Source organism: Heterodontus francisci, chromosome 2 (assembly GCF_036365525.1).
Source record: "Heterodontus francisci isolate sHetFra1 chromosome 2, sHetFra1.hap1, whole genome shotgun sequence".
Taxonomy (NCBI): domain Eukaryota; kingdom Metazoa; phylum Chordata; class Chondrichthyes; order Heterodontiformes; family Heterodontidae; genus Heterodontus; species Heterodontus francisci.
The window spans coordinates 2,275,922-2,294,751 of NC_090372.1; the positions used below are offsets into that span (position 1 = coordinate 2,275,922).

The 18,830-nt window shown below is 42.9% G+C and overlaps 1 protein-coding gene across 3 annotated transcripts in view; it reads right to left on the minus strand.

Annotated features, from left to right (window-relative positions):
• The window catches only part of LOC137379102 (cadherin-18-like), a 226,941-nt gene that overhangs the window by 136,687 nt on the left and 71,424 nt on the right, over nucleotides 1-18,830 (minus strand). For all 3 annotated transcript variants that reach the window (XM_068049786.1, XM_068049797.1, XM_068049807.1), the window contains one exon: nucleotides 11,630-11,749. In XM_068049786.1, coding sequence (XP_067905887.1) covers nucleotides 11,630-11,749 — 120 coding nt within the window. The remainder of the gene's footprint in view (nucleotides 1-11,629; nucleotides 11,750-18,830) is intronic.

An 18,830-nucleotide genomic window follows, 5' to 3' on the forward strand; every position in this document is an offset into this window, starting at 1 on the left:
CCAGTCTGTCCAACCTTTCCTCATAAGACAACCTGCTCATTCCAGGTATCAATCTAGTAAACCTCCTTTGAACCACCTCCAACGCATTCACATCCTTCCTTAAATAAGGAGACCAAAACTGCACACAGTATTCGAGATGTGCTCTCACCAATGCCCTGTATAACTGAAGCAGAACATCCTTACTTTTATTTTCAATTCCTCTCGTAATAAAGGATAGCATTCCATTAGCCTTCTTTATTACTTACTATACCTGCATACTAACATTTTGTGACTCATGCACTAGAGCACCTGGATCCCTCTGCACCTCGGCTTGGCATATGGAGTCATAGAGTCATACAGCACAGAAACAGGCCCTTCGCCCATCATGTCAATATGTCATTGATTGGCCATCTGTGCTCTCAGTTAATCTTTTCCTTACAAACAAATGGCCAGCAGGCGAGAGGGAACGCCAGCAGTAGGAAGCAGGTAACCAGGCACCCATCCCCAATAATTAAGGCTGGAGGGAGATTGCCAATTGGGAGGGGGCTGCGGGGAAGGGGGGGCGGTCGGGGGAGGGGGGGTTGCAGTTTCAGGGTTGTGGGGGGGGTGTGGGGGGGAGTGGTGATGATGAGGCCTAAAACTTCCTTGAGGTCCTGGGGGCAAGATTTACCTTATTTTTTTTTTAGAATTAGAATATTACAGCGCAGTACAGACCCTTCGGCCCTCGATGTTGCGCCGACCTGTGAAACCATCTGACCTACACTATTCCATTTTCATCCATATGTCTATCCAATGACCACTTAAATGCCCTTAAAGTTGGCGAGTCTACTACTGTTGCAAGCAGGGCGTTCCATGCCCCTACTACTCTCTGAGTAAAGAAACTACCTCGAACATCTGTCCTATATCTATCACCCCTCAACTTAAAGCTATGTCCCCTCGTGTTTGCCATCACCATCCGAGGAAAAAGACTCTCACTATCCACCCTATCTAACCCTCTGATTATCTTATATGTCTCTATTAAGTCACCTCTCCTCCTCCTTCTCTCCAACGAAAACAACCTCAAGTCCCTCAGCCTTTCCTCGTAAGACCTTCCCTCCATACCAGGCAACATCCTAGTAAATCTCCTCTGCACCCTTTCCATAGCTTCCACATCCTTCCTATAATGCGGTGACCAGAACTGCACGCAATACTCCAATACACGCAATATTGAGTCAGCAGCTCCCGTATTCCTCTCACTGCTGAGAAATCTGAGCAGCAGCAGTTAATAACCCGGAGAAGCCTGAGGTGGAGTTCCACAAATTCACTTTTTAAACCATCAACCCCCTGACTTCTGACGTTTCCCGTTCATCATGGAGGTGGGGGGTTAATATCAAGGCCTATAATTCAGATTAAGGCATGATGCTGGGAGTTAATGAGCTGCATCTTCTAAAATCACTTCAAACCTACTTTAAAAACTAATTACTGTTAAATGCAACTTTGTAAAACAGCATGGGAAGTAGTTTCCAGTGTGTACACATTGCCTTTTCCCTTGAGATATCTAATGATGAACTAAAGGGCTGCAGAATTTTTGACGAGGACTTGCGTTCCATCTTAGATGATGTGGAGTTGAGTCTGACTGTTGGAGTCTGTGAGGGGCGAGGGCTCCTAACAAGGTGAGTCAGGTGGTATGGTGGGAGGTAGCGGAAACACCACATTTGTTGTCCCATGATAAGGCACCCAGTGCTGCAAAAAATACAATGACCTGACCAGGGCAAGCAAGGTAAACATTCCCTGGGCTTTAAATCAGACCTAAGAATTCTATGATGAGGAAAATTGTCAGAAGTTTTTGTCTCTCTAGTAATTTTTTTTTAAGTTGACTTGAACTGGAAAGGATCTGGTTTCTAATTCAGCAGTTGTAGAATGGGAGAAGGTTAGGTGCTTTCAGGGTGAGAGCTAGATGTTTGCTTAGGCAGAATCCAAAGGCATGTAAGTTACAAATGTCTGTTGCTATGGGAGACAATCTTTTCAGAGTGGGCAGTTGATGAATTTGACATTTGGCTTCAGTCTCTGCTGCAGGAAAGGCTTGAATATCTGAAAAGATTCCTGTAAGATTGACCTCACCCTCAGTTTTTTTGATGCCTCCTGTCAGGGCAATAAACAACAGCTCTATCGATTTATCTAGCACATTTAACATAGTAAAACATCCCAAGGTACTTCACAGGAATGTTCTCAAACAACATTTGACACTGAGTCCCATAAGGAGCTATTCGGGCAGGTGACCAAAAGCTTGGTCAAAGAGTTAGGTTTTAAGGAGTGTCTTAAAGGAGGAAAGTGAGAAAGTGAGGCAGAGAGGTTTAGAGAGGGAATTCTAGAGCTGAAGGCACGGCCACCAATGGAGCAATTAAATCGGGGAGGGCAAAAGGCCAGAATCGGAGGAGTGACATCACAGAGGGTTGTGGGGCTGCAGGAAGTTACCAGAATAGGGAGGAGTGAGGTCACAGAGGGTTGTGGGGCTGGAGGTGGTTACAGGAATAGGGAGGAGTGAGGTCACAGCGGGTGTTGGGGCTGGAGGTGGTTACAGGAATAGGGAGGAGTGAGGTCACAGAGGGTTGTGGGGCTGGTGGTGGTTACAGGAATAGGGAGGAGTGAGGTCACAGAGGGTTGTGGGGCTGGAGGTGGTTACAGGAATAGGGAGGAGTGAGGTCACAGAGGGTTGTGGGGCTGGAGGTGGTTACAGGAATAGGGAGGAGTGAGGTCACAGCGGGTGTTGGGGCTGGAGGTGGTTACAGGAATAGGGAGGAGTGAGGGCACAGAGGGTTGTGGGGCTGGAGGTGGTTACAGGAATAGGGAGGAGTGAGGTCACAGAGGGTTGTGGGGCTGAAGGAAGTTACCAGAATAGGGAGGAATGAGGTCACGGAGGGTTGTGGGGCTGAAGGAGGTTACCAGAATAGGGAGGAGTGCAGAGATCACGGAGGGTTTTGAAAACAAGGGCAGGAATTTTAAATTTAGGCATTGCTGGACCAGGAGCCAATGTAGGTCTGCAAGCACAGGGTGATGTTGAACGGGACTTGGTGCAAATTTGGAGAAGACAGCAGAATTTTGGATAACCTCAAGTTTACAGAGAGTAGAAGATGAGAGGCCAGGTAGGAGTGTATTCAAATCGTCAAGTCTAGAGGAAACAAAGTCATGGTTGAGGGGTTCAGCAGCAGATGAGCTGAGGCAAGGGCGGAGTCAGACAATGGTACAGAGGTGCAAATATGCAGTCTTAGCGACGGCACAGGTGTGTGGTTGCAAACTCATCTCAGGGTCAAATACAACACCAAGCTTGTGAACAGTCTGGTTCAACCACAGACAGTTGCCAGGGAGAGGGATGGTCGGTGGCTAGGGAGTGGAGTTTGTGGCTGAGAGACATGGAGCTGACAAGCAAGACAGCAACATTTCACAGGGCCATATCCTTCCCCCCACCCCCCCCCCCCCCCAAGTTCAGTGTCAGGTGCACTGGCCTCACAAGGCCCAGTTACTGAGGGTAACCCTTCACAAATGAAGCCAGCAGTGACTACTGCTTCTTGCACAAATCCATTACAGCCATACAGAGTAGCTTGAAAGCCAGAAAACTGTCCTTCAATGGCTAACTATCTCTGGGAGGGAGGGAAATATGGCAGTGTTGTGTATTTTCCTATGCTAAGGTTATAGTAAAGATGCTATATGAATGTAAGTTGTTGTTACTTTTCTGGAGGTTTTAAAGGGCTGCAGCCAGTGAAAAGGGAAACCATGCCTTTGCAGATCCAAACACTCCAAGATAGTTGAGGGAGCAGCAATCTCCAGTATGGCAGCAACAAGAGTACCAAGGTTTTCAGAATTATTTGGGAAGGCTTTGCTTCAGAATTCATGGCAAGGAGGACAGGACGGCCCATAAGAATGCAGTTACAGTAGTTGGGAGATTCCGTGCCGTCCCGTGTCCCCTCAGAGTTGCATCTGGGACCACCCACTTCCTTACTCCTGGATTCTGACTGACACACGGGACTCAGAGGCTGTTCACATGACGCAGGGGCTTGTGCACATGTGGCTGCAAGGCACAGCTATAGCAGGGACCAGGAGCCCCAGTGTATGCAGAGTCCACCTCTTCCTGCTCATTCCACCCTCAGCGGTCCCTGAGGCTCACCTCGGATTGTACCATCTGTTGTAAATATTTATGTTGACAATTTTGTTCTTCCTATCATAGATATTTAGTGTAATCTGCTGGGTCACAAAAGACACAATTGGTTTGGGCTACAAAAGGTGATGTGAATAAAATGGTGCATTCACAGACCCTTTTATAACTTCCACACCACTCAATTAATGCCAATATTTAAATAATGATTATCGGATGGAAACTGTGTCCATGAAGCTTCCACTCCAATAGCCCTGCACTCAATTAGTATCCCTCAAACTCTTTCAGTTCCAATGTGACACCTGGAGAACTATGATCATCAACAGAACTATTGCTTACAAATGACAAGAACACTTTTGTGGAATACCACCTGTAGCAGATTATTTCTGGCTGTTGTTGGCAGAATATTGATTAAAAATGAATCAAAGTGAAAGAGATAAAGGACTTCCAGTGATAATTTCCCCTAATAAATCATCCCATAGACAACCATAAGAAAAATTGTTTTAAATGTTCCAAACCAATGCACACATTTTAATTAAACCTTTCCCATGTTTCTGGAGGTGTTAATTGATATATAATAAATTTATAGGATTAAATTTGGAATAGAAATTCATTTTCCACTTTCATGAGAAGACAAAACCACTTAAATGTTACCGTTAGCTATAAATTAATTAATCCAACACAAGGTCAAATCTACTACAGTTATAGAATGCCGAGATGGATTTAGCATTAGAGCTCCCTGAGCCCCAATTTTAACAGATAAATTCTGGCATCACTTCAAAGATCAACCAGAGCAGCAACAAAGAGGTCCAGGATATTTTAACTCCTGGGTCTCATTTCAATTCTGCAGACTGTCTTGCCACTCATTCCAGCCCGGAAGCTGCCCGTCAACGCCAGATATATAGTGCGTCAGCTTCTAGGCCATTCCAAAGGACTCCCCATGAAATGAGGGGCATGGAGGAGTTCTCAAGCTTCTCATGGCTCCCATAAGAACAAGAGAAAAAAATACTCAGTGGCAATTTTAATCCTACCATTCAGTCAAGTACCAGGCGAGTGGGTAGTTAAAATATCCCTAGTTACTGACCCCGCCTGGAGCCACAGGGAGCTGAGAGGTTTGGATTTTCACCTGCTTTCTGGCACAGGTATCTGCCCAAACCTGGAAGGTTCCTCTTTGGCATATGAATGTCAGATCCTAGTGATGCCATTGGAACCCGACTGCAATTTTTACCAGGTCATCTAAACAGGAAGTGACAGTGAGTTTCATATTAGGACAACCCAATGGCAAAGAGGATTTTGTATTTAATTTTCTGCATGGTCTTGCCCCGCCTGACCTCTGCAATTCCCTCTAACCATTCAATCTCTCATGAACTCTCTGTTCCTCTGATGTCAACCTCTTGTGCAGCATTCCCTAACTTTGCCCAACCTTTGAAGCAATGCATTCAGTCACTTTTGTTCCACTCTTAGGAATTCCCTCATTAGGAACCTCCATCTCTCCACTATCCTCTCTCCTTTACACCCTTCTTTAAAAACCTACCTCTCTGCTCAAGTCCTTCATGTGCCCTTGTGGTATCTCTTTAGCACACCATCGGTTTCTAAACTTGCCTCTGCAAAGCACCTGGGGAGGGTTATACAATATTAAAACTATTCAATAAATAAGTTGCTTAACTGTTTCATTTAATAAAAGACAGGGTTTGTGAACCAAGGTCAGATTTCTAAACAGATCTAAATTGCTTATGGGCAGATCAATGGAAACAGCAAAGATTTCTTGTAATCTCAAACAGCTGATTGTTGGATATTTCTAAATTGTTTGTTGTACATGACTACCAAATACTTTTATCTGGAAAGTTGTAAATTGAATGGATTTTCACAGACAAGAAGTGTAATGGTTTACTTTATCTGGTATGAATTCTGTTAAATTGCAAACTTGCAGAATGCATTTGTCAGAATATTTTAGTATTTCACATTATCCAATGTTTATATGAATGCATTATTGCTATAATCATCAGAAAAGTTTCCCATAAGAAAATTAAGAAGTTAAATCCATGTTAGGAAGTATTGTGAGAAGGTAAAAGCAACTGATTCTCTATAACAGTAACCAGGAATTTATCTTTCACAAGTAGTCAGGTGCTACCAAAATAGCAGTGGGACTAATGGCACTCACCATTATTTATGAGTAAGTGATGCAACTAATTCAGGTGAGGGTCAGGTGTACGTTTAAATATCAATATCCAAAAGTTGATTCCAAATTGCACCATATCACCATTAGCTTTGTGAATACAGAATCTTGCTTTTAGTCTCCCCATTTTCTTAGGAACTTTCTGCATGTGCACATTCATTTCCCATTAAACTCACCACAGAATGTTAAGTCTTGGCATTATAAGTAGTGCATTGTTTTAATGACAGGATGAATATTAATTATTTCCAGCTAACCTCTCTGGCACTGAAAATTAGGTATTACAAGTGCGGAGTCTCATTTCTTCAGGTTTTTAATTTTTGGGGGAGATTTAAAAATGTTAAATTTTATTTTTTTTCCTTACTTTTCTCTCTCAATCCAATCTCTCCTTCTCTCTCTTTATTTCTTCTTCTGTGCTTGATTTAACATTGAATGCAATGTTTATTTGCCAATCCTTAAATCTCCCAGATGCTCTGTTCCCTTTGCTGCACCATTATCAGCTCACACTTTCAGCAACTTAGCAGGCAAAACACTTTTCAGCTTTGGGGCAAAAGGGCAATTCTAACTAATGGCAGATGCCATTAGATGTCCTGCTACAGCAAGTTCTGGCCCATTATTTTTATTTTTTAACTGAAGACATTCTGATGTTTTAATATATTTCTGGTTATATATTGTACTTCTGGTACATGCCTGTTTGTGCTTTATAGAATCATAGAATGTTCAAGGCACAGAAAGAGGCCACATGGTCCATTGTGTCTGTGCCAGCCAGAAAACGATCCACCCATTCTAATCCCACCTTCCAGCATTTGGTCCGTAGCCCTGCAGATTACATTACTTGAGATGAATATCCAGGCTCCTTTTGAATTAGTCGAGAGTTTCTGCCTCATCAACCCTTTCGGACAGTGAGTTCCAGACCCCCACCACACCCTGGATGAAAAAATCTTTCCTCGTCTCCCCTCTAATTTTTCTAGCAATCATTTTAAATCTATGCCCCCTCATCACTGACCTCTCTGCTAAGGTGAATAGGCCCTTCACCTCCACTCTATCCAGGCCCCTCAAAATTTTGTACGTTTCAATCAGATCTCCCCTCAGCCTTCTCTGTTCCAAGGAGAACAACCCCAGCCTATCCAATCTTTCCTCATAGCTGCATTTTTTGAGTCCTGGCAACATCCTCATAAATCTCCTCTGTATCCTCTCCAGTGCAATGACATCCTTTCTGTAATGAGGTGACCAGAACTGCACACAGTTCTCAACTTATGGCCTAACCAATGAGTTATACAGTTCCAACATAACCTCCCTGCTCTTATATTCTATACCTTAGCTCATAAAGGAAAGGATGCCATATGCCTTCTTAACGACCTTATCGCCCTGTCCTGCGACCTTCAGGGATCTGTGGACATTCTTTCCAAGGTCCCTCACTTCCTCAACACTTCTCAGTATTTTCTCATTAATTGTGTATTCCTTTGCCTTGTTTGACCTCTCAAAATGCATCACCTCACACTTCTCTAGGTTGGATACCATTTGCCACTTTTCTGCCCATCTGACCAGACCATCAATATCTTCCTGCAGTCTACAGCTATCCTCCTCGCTATCTACTACATGGCCAATCTTTGTGTCGTCTGCAAACTCCTTGATCATGCCCCCTACATTTATGTCCAAATCGTTAATATGTACTACAGAAAGCAGGGGACCCAGTACTGAGCCCTGCGGAACTCAACTGGAAACAGCCCTCCAGTTGCTAAAACACCCGTCAACAATTACCGTTTGTTTCCTGCCACTGAGCCAATTTTGTATCCACCTTGCTGCATTTCCCTGGATCCCATGGGATTTTAATCTTTTAGCCAGTCTGCCATGTGGGACCTTGTCAAAAGCCTCACTAAAATCCATGCAGACCACATCAGCTGCACTATCCTCATCTATCTTCCTTATTACTTCTTCAAAAAATTTGATCAAGTTAGTCAGACAAGATCTTCCCTTAATAAATCCATGCTGACTATCCTTAATTAACCTGTGCCTTTCTAGGCGACAGTTTATCCTGTCTCTCAGAATGGATTCCAATAATTTGCCCACTACTGAGGGTAGACTGACTGGCCTATAATTATTCAATCTATCCCTCGCTCCCTTTTTAAACAGAGGTACAATGTTAGCAGTTCTCCAATCCTCCGGCACCACACCTGTGGTGGGAGGATTGGAAAATAATGGTCAGACCCCTCTGCTATTTCCTCTCTTGCTTCTTTTAACAGCCTGGGGTACATTTCATCCGGCCCTGGTGATTTATCAACTTTCAAGGATGCTAATCCCATTAATACTTCCTCTCTATCTATGTTCATGACATCCAATACTTCACACTCCTCCTCCTTAACTACAATATCTGCATCGTCCCCTTCTTTTGTGAAGACAGACGCAAAGTTTTCATTAAGAACAATACCAACATCTTCCACCCCTACACCTAGGTTATCTTTTTGCTCTTTTATTTCCCTCCTTAGTTATCCTCTTACTCTTAATGTATTGATAAAACATCTTTGGGTTCACCTTGATTTTTCTTTCATGCCCGCTCTTGCTTTCTTAATTTCACCTCTCGGACATAAGCTTTCCTTTTCTGCCTTATCTTACCCTGTAAGCTCCTTGATATCCATGGGACTCGATATTTGGCCATTTCATCCTTTTTCTTTGTGGGAACATGTTTACCCTGAACCCCTTGAATCTCCCCTTTGAATGCCTCCCACTGTTCCGACACTGATTTACCTTCAAATGGCTGTTTCCAGTCCACTTTCGCTAAATCACTCCTCATTTTAGTAAACTTGGCCCTGTCCCAATTGAGAACTCTAACTCCTGTTCTATCTCTGTCCTTTTCCATAATTATGTTAAAACTGACTGAATTATGATCAATACCACCAAAATGCTCTCCCACTACCACTCCTTCCACCTGCCCAGCTTCATTTCCTTAAAACCGCTTGTTGGACTTGCTACATACTGGGCAAAAAACATTCTCCTGAATGCACCTCAAGAATTCTCCCTCAATTCCTTTCACACTAAAACTATCCAGTCAATATTGGAGTAATTAAAATCCCCTATTATTACTGCCCTATTGTTCTTGCACGTCTCAAAGATTTGCCTCCATATCTGCTCTTCTATCTCCCTCTGACTGTTTGGGGGTCTATACTACACTGCTGGGAGTGTGATTGCCCCTTTTTTGTTCCTTAGTTCAATCCATATGGCCTCATTTGACGAACCTTCCAACATATCATCACTCCTCACAGATGTAATAGTTTCTTTGACCAATTTCCATTTAGCTAGAGATAAATATATCCACCAATGTGAAGTGCATTTGGGAGCATGGCAGTACTCAGATTACTGCAAGGGGAATAATTGTTCAACCTTAAATCACACATCTTTGCTAAAGGATGATTTTCAAATCACACTGACCCTAGGGAAAAAGACACCACAGTGAAACTAGCAGATGGTGGCTAAATCATTAATGTCATTTGCCTTTGTATCCTTAAAATCATGCAGGGTTTAAACAATATTTCCGGTGTGATGTATGTCATGACTTATGGTATTGGGTTTATTACTCCAATAAGACCAGCCGTCAGATAGAATCAGTCAACCAGCTCAACGTAAATGACTCTGGTTAATGTCTTCAATTGCCCATTAAAAAGAAAAAGATAGAATCGCTCAGACAAATGTGAATTTCACTCACATCTCACCATTAATTTAACAGAATATCACAGAGAATGATTATAACAACTGGCTCATGTTGGGTCATAACTCATGTTTCATTCATCATGTTTTGTAATGTGTATCTAATTGTAGAAACTCTCTCAGAGGACTCCCTGACCAGCTAATTAATTATGGCCACCTCTGTAGTTGGTGTCCGAGATATGGAGCAGAAGCCATGCACATGACACTGAGGGAGAGGGAGAGGAGAGTGCTCAATGCTGCTTCTGGGTCTATATCATAAGACACAGTCAAATCTGTGATTAGACACTGATTCTCAGCACAGGCTTCAAATCTAGGAAACAACAAACACAACAAGTTCAATATAATAACTGAAAAGGAGAGGAGATTGTTAATAATAATAATACTTGACTGGAAAAGAAGCCATTTTAGTGAAATAAAAAGGGAGCTAACCCTAGATAAATGGAAATGAAAACAACAAATAAGGCTGTGCACTATCAATTCAAACAGCAGATGATTAGGATACATGCTAGGCATTTTCAACATGAAATAATTGAGAAATTTAATAGAATTCTTTATGAAAAGGACAAAGTGGATATATGGATTTTCAAAAGGTGTTTGATAAGGTTTCATATAGGATGCTTTTGATTAATTTAAGACTCATGGGTTAAGTTTGACTTTGAAACAATAGTGTGAAAGGGTATTATCGGATCAGATGGTTATTATACAAATCTCATTGAAATTTCAAATAAAAATCTGGAGACGTATAAATGACAACTGAATCACTGTCAGCCATCTATCTCCCAAAGCCAAAATTACCCCATGGAGGGCAATATTGATGTTTCTTTTTACAATTAAAAGCGGATGATAGCAGGATCACAATATCACAGACAGGAACATGCCAGCATACCACCGAGCTCCTGCCTGTTCCGATTAATGGGCCAATCTCAATTGAGGTGGCCAGAGCTCCTGATACAGATGGGTTAATAAACAAAATCTACCAATCAGGGCCAAATGACACATTTATGACCCCGCCCAGTTACCACCAGGTCCTGTCGTTAGCTACCCAAGGTTCTAAATGTTGTGAGGTGGCCTTCTTGTGCTGCACTTTTGGAGGTGTTGTCTTTCAGATGAGGCATGAAATCATTTTCCCTCGCAGATGAATGTAAGGCTCTATTTCAAAGAGGAGCAGGGAGTTCTGCCCTGTATCCTGGGCCAATACTTATCCCTCAACCAACATCAGTAAAACAGATTATCTGAACCATATCACATTGTTGTTTGTGGGACCTTGCTATGCAAAATTGGCTGCTGTATTTCCTACATTACAATAATGTCTACACTTCAAAAGTACTTCACTGGCTGTAAAGCACTCTGGGTCATCCTGAGGAATATGAAAGGTGTCATAGAAATACAAGTCTGTCGTTTTTCTGGAGGACACTTCTCTACCTTAGAAGCATGGATCAGCCTGGAGTGGGGCAACTGCCTTGATGTGCCAGTGGAAGAATCGATGGGTCAACCCCCTTTGCAAATGACACCATCTCTGGAATTCCACTTTAAAACACTGTCCTATTGCGCTGGTTCATGGCAGATTTTGCATTTGGCGTGTATGCTGCATACATTCTAAAACACTGTTAGAAAATAGATAGAACCAAATGGTATTGCAAACCTACCTGTTTTGGGATCCACAGAAAAGTATGGTTGTCCTTGCAGGATACTGTACACCACCCTGGCGCTGTTTCCATATGTAGGATCATCAGCATCTGTCGCAGTTATCTGAAGCACAGAAGTACCTGTACAAAGACACAGAGATAAGGACTCAATGAAAACTGTTGGTAAAATAACTCATTGTCATTTGGAAAACAAAGGAGTGTAACTGTATATTTGGATACTTGTATATATTATGCTATGCGAATGACATTACAACAGATTTCACTTTTATACTCTGTTCTGATTGCAAGGAAAATAATTTCATGTGGTTCCTTTATACATTTAGTATTTACTGAGGGATCAGTTGGTCCACTGGGTGAACATCTTTATGGCTTAGGAACCAATAGGAGGAAAACTCTCTTTCCAATGGGCTTAACTGCCTCAAATTAAATACGATTGGATAGTCTCAACAAAATGCTCACTGATTAAACAATATGATACTATCCATAATTTAGCAATAATCAATAGGCCAAAAAGACATCTGGTGTGGGAAACTGTGTTTCAATGTCTTTTTATTCTTGCGCACAAGTTTTATTTTGTTAAGAAACAGTTGACACATGTAATTTCCTCATTTACTCTCAGATCACTTCAGAGGAATGATGGGTAGAAGCATAATCTGCAATGACATGGAAACTAATAACACTACAGCTTTGTTGGTACTAAATCAGTTAAAAGTTGAGGAGGCTGAAATTCCACGGTTCTGAGGATTGCAAAGCTGTCATTAGCTAGGCAGGTGGAAACAGAATTTGGAGCTGGGCCTGGTCTCACTGAGACTCCACCTCTTTTCCTTTGTCGCTAATTCCTATGGATTTGGGAACGTGTATTATGGCACGTGTATTATCACATGATGTATTTCTTCCAATTATAGCCTAGAACCATTGGGGACAAGAGGAATCTCTGCAGCCCTGGCACTGAAGGTTGCTGAGGCGCCTGGAGAAGATTTAATCACAGAATCACAGAATTGTTACAGTACAGAAGGAGGCCATTCAGCCTGTCATGTCTGCACCAGCTTTCCGAGTAAGCAATTCACTAAAGTGCTATTCCCCAGCCTTCTCCCCATAACTCTGCACATTCCTCCTTTTCAGATAACAATCCAATTCCCTTTTGATTGCCTTGATGAACCTGGCTCCACCACACTCTCAGGCAGTGCATTCCAGATCCTAATGACTCGCTGAGTGAAAACATTTTTCCTCATGTCACTTTTGCTTCTTTTGCCAATTACCTTAAATCTGTGCCCTCTGGTCCTCGATCCTTCCACCAATGGGAACAGTTTCTCTCGATCTACTCTGTCCAGACCCCTCCTGATTTTAAACACCTCTATCAAATCACCTCTCAACCTCCCCTTCTCCAAGGAAAACAGTCCCAACTTCTCCAATTTATCTTCGGAAATGAAGTTCCTCATCCCTGGAACCGGAACGATACTCAAGAGGCCAGAAAGACTATTCATCAAAACAAATTAAGAACAATGGATTGCTCTCAGGAAACCGGTCTCCAGAGAATGGAGCAGCACCTTTGAATTTCTTTATGTTTTTAGGCTAGCAATGCCGATTGATCTCCACTTATATCGTGAAAATAAAAATCGTGACAAATGTCCAACAGGTGACTGAATTGATATCACTCACTGCCCTAACATCTCCTTCAGTGGCTTGGTGTCAATTTCTTGTTTTATAACATAGCTGTGAAGTGCCTTGGGACATTTTACTATGTTAAAGACGCTATATAAATGCAAGCTGTTGTTGTTATCATCCAAAGTCAAAATTACCCCATTGTTATTGAGATTAAGAAATGCATCAAACCTCCCAGAGCTCCCCAGCACAAGGCCCCAGTGGTTATAAGGGGGTGGAGCCCAGGGCAGGGATGAACTCAACTTGCCTTGTGGGGCCCAGTAGTGAATTTCTGCTCCTTTTGGCCCCACAAGGAATGTCACAAAAAGTAAGGTTAACCTGGCTGGAAAGCCATTGCCACTTCTCCACTCAGGCTCATGGCTGAAACAGCAGCCCATGAGGTCATCAGAGTGCAACCTGCATCTTTAAAGATTTTGGGATTAGAAATAGATAGGTGCTTTATGGCCGACACAGATACGATGGGCCGAAGGGCCTGTTTCTGTGCTGTATAACTCTATGACTCTGTGACCCCGCCTGTGTCCTGCTCAACTTCTCAGAAGGCCAGTTGAAAATTGTAGCCTATGGGAAGAGAGCAGGAGGTCAGTGAGTGAGTCCCACAGATAATTTTAACTGCTTTTCCAGATGGTTTGCAATGGTAGGCAAGGATTAAAATTGGCTCTTTTTTGTAGAACTCTTCTGAATATATTGTAAATTCAGCTCCAGTGCAATCATCAATTAGAGAAACTACATACAATTCCTGATCCTTCTTTTATTTTTTACTTTAGAGATACAGCGCTGAACCAGGGCCTTCGGCCCACTGAGTCTGCGCCGACCAACAACCACCCATTTATACTAACCCTACAGTAATCCCATATTCCCTACCACCTCCCTACACTAGGGGCAATTTACAATGGCCAATTTACCTATCACCTGCAAGTCTTTGGCTGTGGGAGGAAACCGGAGCACCCGAAGGAAACCCACGCAGACACAGGGAGAACTTGCAAACTCCGCACAGGCAGTACCCAGAATCTGGTGCGGAACATTCTGATATATATATTAGGGATATTTTACACAATTTGTCTGTTACTGAGACTACCTCCAACTTGCAACCACAAAACATAAAACATAAAGCAGTGTCTGAGAGGTGCTAAAACAACATTTCATCACCAATTACAGGGAGATATAATAGAAGTGTAAAATTATAGAAGGATTGGTAATGGGAGATGGAAGCAAATAGTTTCTATAGCTGAGAGGCCAAAGGGCCATGGGCACAAGATCAAATGTAAGAGATTTGTACAAGAGGACAAGAGAAACTTCACTCCAGAGAGCTGTGAGGCTGTGGAATTCCCTCCCAGGATTAGTGGTTCAGGCAATTTGGAAGATTAAATGAGACATGTGGCGAAGGAAAAAGCTTTGAAAGGATATGGGAACTGCCCGGGTAAATGTGATTAAAATGATTTGCTTTCATGGAGAGTAAATGCGAAGGAAGACTTTTCAGATCAAATGGCTTGTTCCCATGCTATTATTTCTATAGATAGGGTACAGTAGCCTAATGATTATGTTACTGGACTAGTAATCCAGAATGGGGCGGTGCAGTAGTTAGCACCGCAGCTTCACAGCTCCAGCAACCCGGGTTCGGTTCTGGGTACTGCCTGTGCGGAGTTTACAAGTTCTCCCTGTGACCGTGTGGGTTTCCTCCGGGTGCTCCAGTTTCCTGCCACATGCCAAAGACTTGTGGGTTGATAGGTAAATTGGCCATTGTAAAAATTGCCCCCAGTGTACATAGGTGGTAGGAGAATTGAGGGAAGGTGGGGATGTGAGAGGGAAAATGGGATTAATGTAGGATTAGTATAAATGGGTGGTTGATGGCGGGCCGGAGGGCTGTTTCAGTGCTGTATCTCTCTATGACTCTAAATATGAGTTCAAAACCCATCACAGCAACTGGGTAATTTCAGTTCATTAAATAAATCTGGAAAAAAGGAAACCCAGATGCAGATTCCTTTCTGTGTTTGAAGAACAGCAGTGTGTGACCCATGAGGGAGGCTGTTTCATAGCATTAACGCTTAATATGGTATGAAGTATATTTGCAATGCCAGGTTTAAAAAAAAAATACTCAAAGATTTTTTTGAAGACATAGATGCATCACCCATGCTCCTGGCCAGGGGTTTAATGGCAAAGAGTTCTCTTTGGTTGTTGGAATAGGATTCAGGGTCCACAGTATAATCGGGGGCTGCTTTGCTGTGTGAGTTGAATGACACAGCACTGCTGAGATCAACAGATTTTTGGATTCTCACGGAATCAAGGTGGTGAAAGATTAGCCATGATCTTACTGAATGGTAGAGCAGGCTCGAGGAGCAGTATGACTCCGATTGCTCATGTTCCTATATTCGGTTGTACAATTTAACTGCAGCATAAAATAACTCAGGTGCACACCTTGTGGCCACTCCTGGAATTAAACAGGCCCGCAAAGTTATTTAAATAATTTTACTTGTCATACAATCCAAACTCATAACTGACAGTACCTTAAGGATTTCTACCTCAATGTATAATTGCAATTGCGTACTATAAGGTTGAATACAACAAGATTAACTTTAAATGATAAAGCTATTCAGCACACACGTGGAAAACATTTAGTTTAATTCCTCAAGAATTAATGAGACGTGAATCTATTGCAACAATACTTTAGCTAACCCCATTCAAGAAGGTTAACAATTACCAGTTGAAAAGAACCGTGGCTGTAAAATATCCTCGCTGTGTTACATAGCGTTAGGATTTGGGTTAATCTTATCATAGATAAGGCTTGGGCTTTACTTTTAATTATAAATCGCTTATGAATTTTTAGTATAGCTATAAATAATGAAACAGGCCAGCATTTGTTCCCCATCCCTAATTGCCCTTGAGAAGGTGAGCCTCCTTCTTGAACCGCTGCAGTCCATCTGCTGCAAGTACACCCACAGTGCTGTTAGGAAGGGAGTTCCAGGATTTTGATCCAGCGACAGTGAAGAAATGGTGATATAGTTCCAAGTCAGGATGGTGTGTGACTTGGAGGGGAACTTGCAGGTGGTGACGTTTTCATGTGTCTGCTGCCCTTGTCCTTCTAGGTGGTACAGATCGTGGGTTTGGAAGGTGCTGTCAAAGGAGGCGTGGTGAGTTGCTGCAGTTCGTTTTGTATATGGTACACACTGCTGCCACTGTTTAGAGATACAGCACTGAAACAGGCCCTTCAGCCCACCGAGTCTGTGTCGACCATCAACCACCCATTTATACTAATCCCATATTCCTACCACATCCCCACCTGTCCCTATATTTCCCTACCTATACTAGGGGCAATTTCTAATGGCCAATTTACCTATCAACCTGCAAGCCTTTTGGCGTGTGGGAGGAAACCGGAGCACCCGGAGGAAACCCACGCAGACACAGGGAGAACTTGCAAACTCCACACAGGCAGTACCCGGAATTGAACCCGGGTCGCTGGAACTGTGAGGCTGCGGTGCTAACCACTGCGCACTGTGCGTTGGTGGTGGAGGGAATGAATGTTTAAGCTGCTGTAGTTGCAGTGATCAGACACCGAGGGGCGGTGGTAGGCCTGGGCGGGAGCATTCTAGCGGGGTGGGGTGGGGAGGGGGTTTGGCAGCAAGGTCAGGGGTGTGGCCCTCAGCGGGCGCCCCCTGTCCCGATGTCGGGTCCCTCATTCATGGACTAAGAGTCTTTGAATGAGGGAGCTCCCCGCCCACACAGTTTTTTGCGCCATGCTTCCCGTGTGGTGACAGCCCAAAGGAATCAAAGGTTATCGGGGGTAGATGAGAGTGTGCAATCCAAAACACAAACAGATCAGCCATGAATTTATTGAATAGCAGAGCAGGCTAGAAGGGCTGAATGGCCTACTCCTGCTCCTAATTCATATGTTCGTATGTTTGTATACATGGGTAATTGCAGCAGGAAGAGGCCCTTAATTTGGGGTTAATTATCCAGTTACAGGCCCAATTGGCTGCAGGGTGGAAGTGGTATGGTGGCAGGGATCCCTCCTGCCAACATCCCACTCGATTTTATGCTCTTCCCACCTGCAAATCCACCACGGGGGAAGAGCATAAAATTCCACCCTACATCTCTACCCAGGAAAAAACAGGGTGTATGTGTTTATTCTTTTGTATGTCTACTGCTTAAAGTCAATTGCATGTGTCAGAACTTGGTCAACACAATAGAAAGATTACATTACAAACATATTTGGCTTGTCAGATTTGAATTTTCTTGCATGGATGAATCTTCCATGCACCCTACCCCACCTCACCCCCCCCCCCCCCCCACATCAGAAGAGCATACCCAGCTTGCTAAAGACAGTTATCATGAGTTCTGTGGAGGTACCCTGAAAGGAGTGGTGATCGATTCCAGAGAAAGATCAATGACTTTTTCCATTTGTCCTTTTTAACTCCTGCCAGCAGAAGAGGGTGTAGCCTTGCCACAATTCCAAGGTCTTTTAATGGCCTCTTAATGTTGTGTTGTAGTTAGATGGCACTGCTATGATTTATTGCAATGCTGTTAATCAAGGTGTCTCTAATGTGTCAATACAGACAAGAATGACCTACCCTGATTACTATAATGACTATGTTGCTGGACTTTGCAACAGAATCAGCATCTGTAACGATGGACGCAGACATGTCCTTTGGCTAGTCTTACGTCAGGAGAGACAAAACCCTGGAATTTCAGGGTCTTGGAGTGAAATTAAATTATACCATTTCCAGCCTCATTATTAGTTAAAGGTAGTTAACTATATCCAGTGAAACAAAACAAAGGAAGGAATTAAAATGAGCCAATGTCACTTTGTAGTCACAACAAATCAAGAATAAAATTCCAAGTGGCAGTGTTCTACATAATATTTAATCAGCAAATACCTCTCCAGACTGGTAATACTGCTGTGTTGGGCTAACTCTCACCGTCCATATTGTTCCCTAAAAACACATCAGTGCATTCTGTTAGTGAGCTTTATAATGAAATAAACAAGGAAACCTGATTGTGCTGCAAGTGAAACATAAAAAGACTCACATTATTCTGAGGGCAATCAGACTCTGCAACATACGGATTATTGGAATTAAAGAATGATATTTTCATAAGGCAGATATTTTCAGAAAAAATTCACACCAACAAATTACATTACTGATTATGAGATTGTGTTTGTTTAAGGATTGCTGCCATCACAGCAATGAGTTTTTAAGCTCCTTCCACCGCCTGAACAAAAGTTAATTGAAGCTTTGTTTTGTTGGATATTAAGCAGACTCATGATGCACCTAATCCTGCAGAGCTAAGAAATCCCTGGCTTCTTTTCTCGAATATAAACTACCTCAACTGCAACAAGTGCAAAGAGCTCATGGGCTTCTTTGTCACTGAGATGATTTTAACTTCGGGGGAATTCAGACAGACTGCAGGAAGAGCACTAGCAGATCTCTGCAAAAATATGCAAAGGACGGAGAGGAAGGCAATTATAGTGTAGGGGTAGCAGGAGTTAGGAGAAAGGCTGGGAGCAGGGTGGAAGAGTTCTGTGGAGATTGGAGGAGCAGAAATTTCG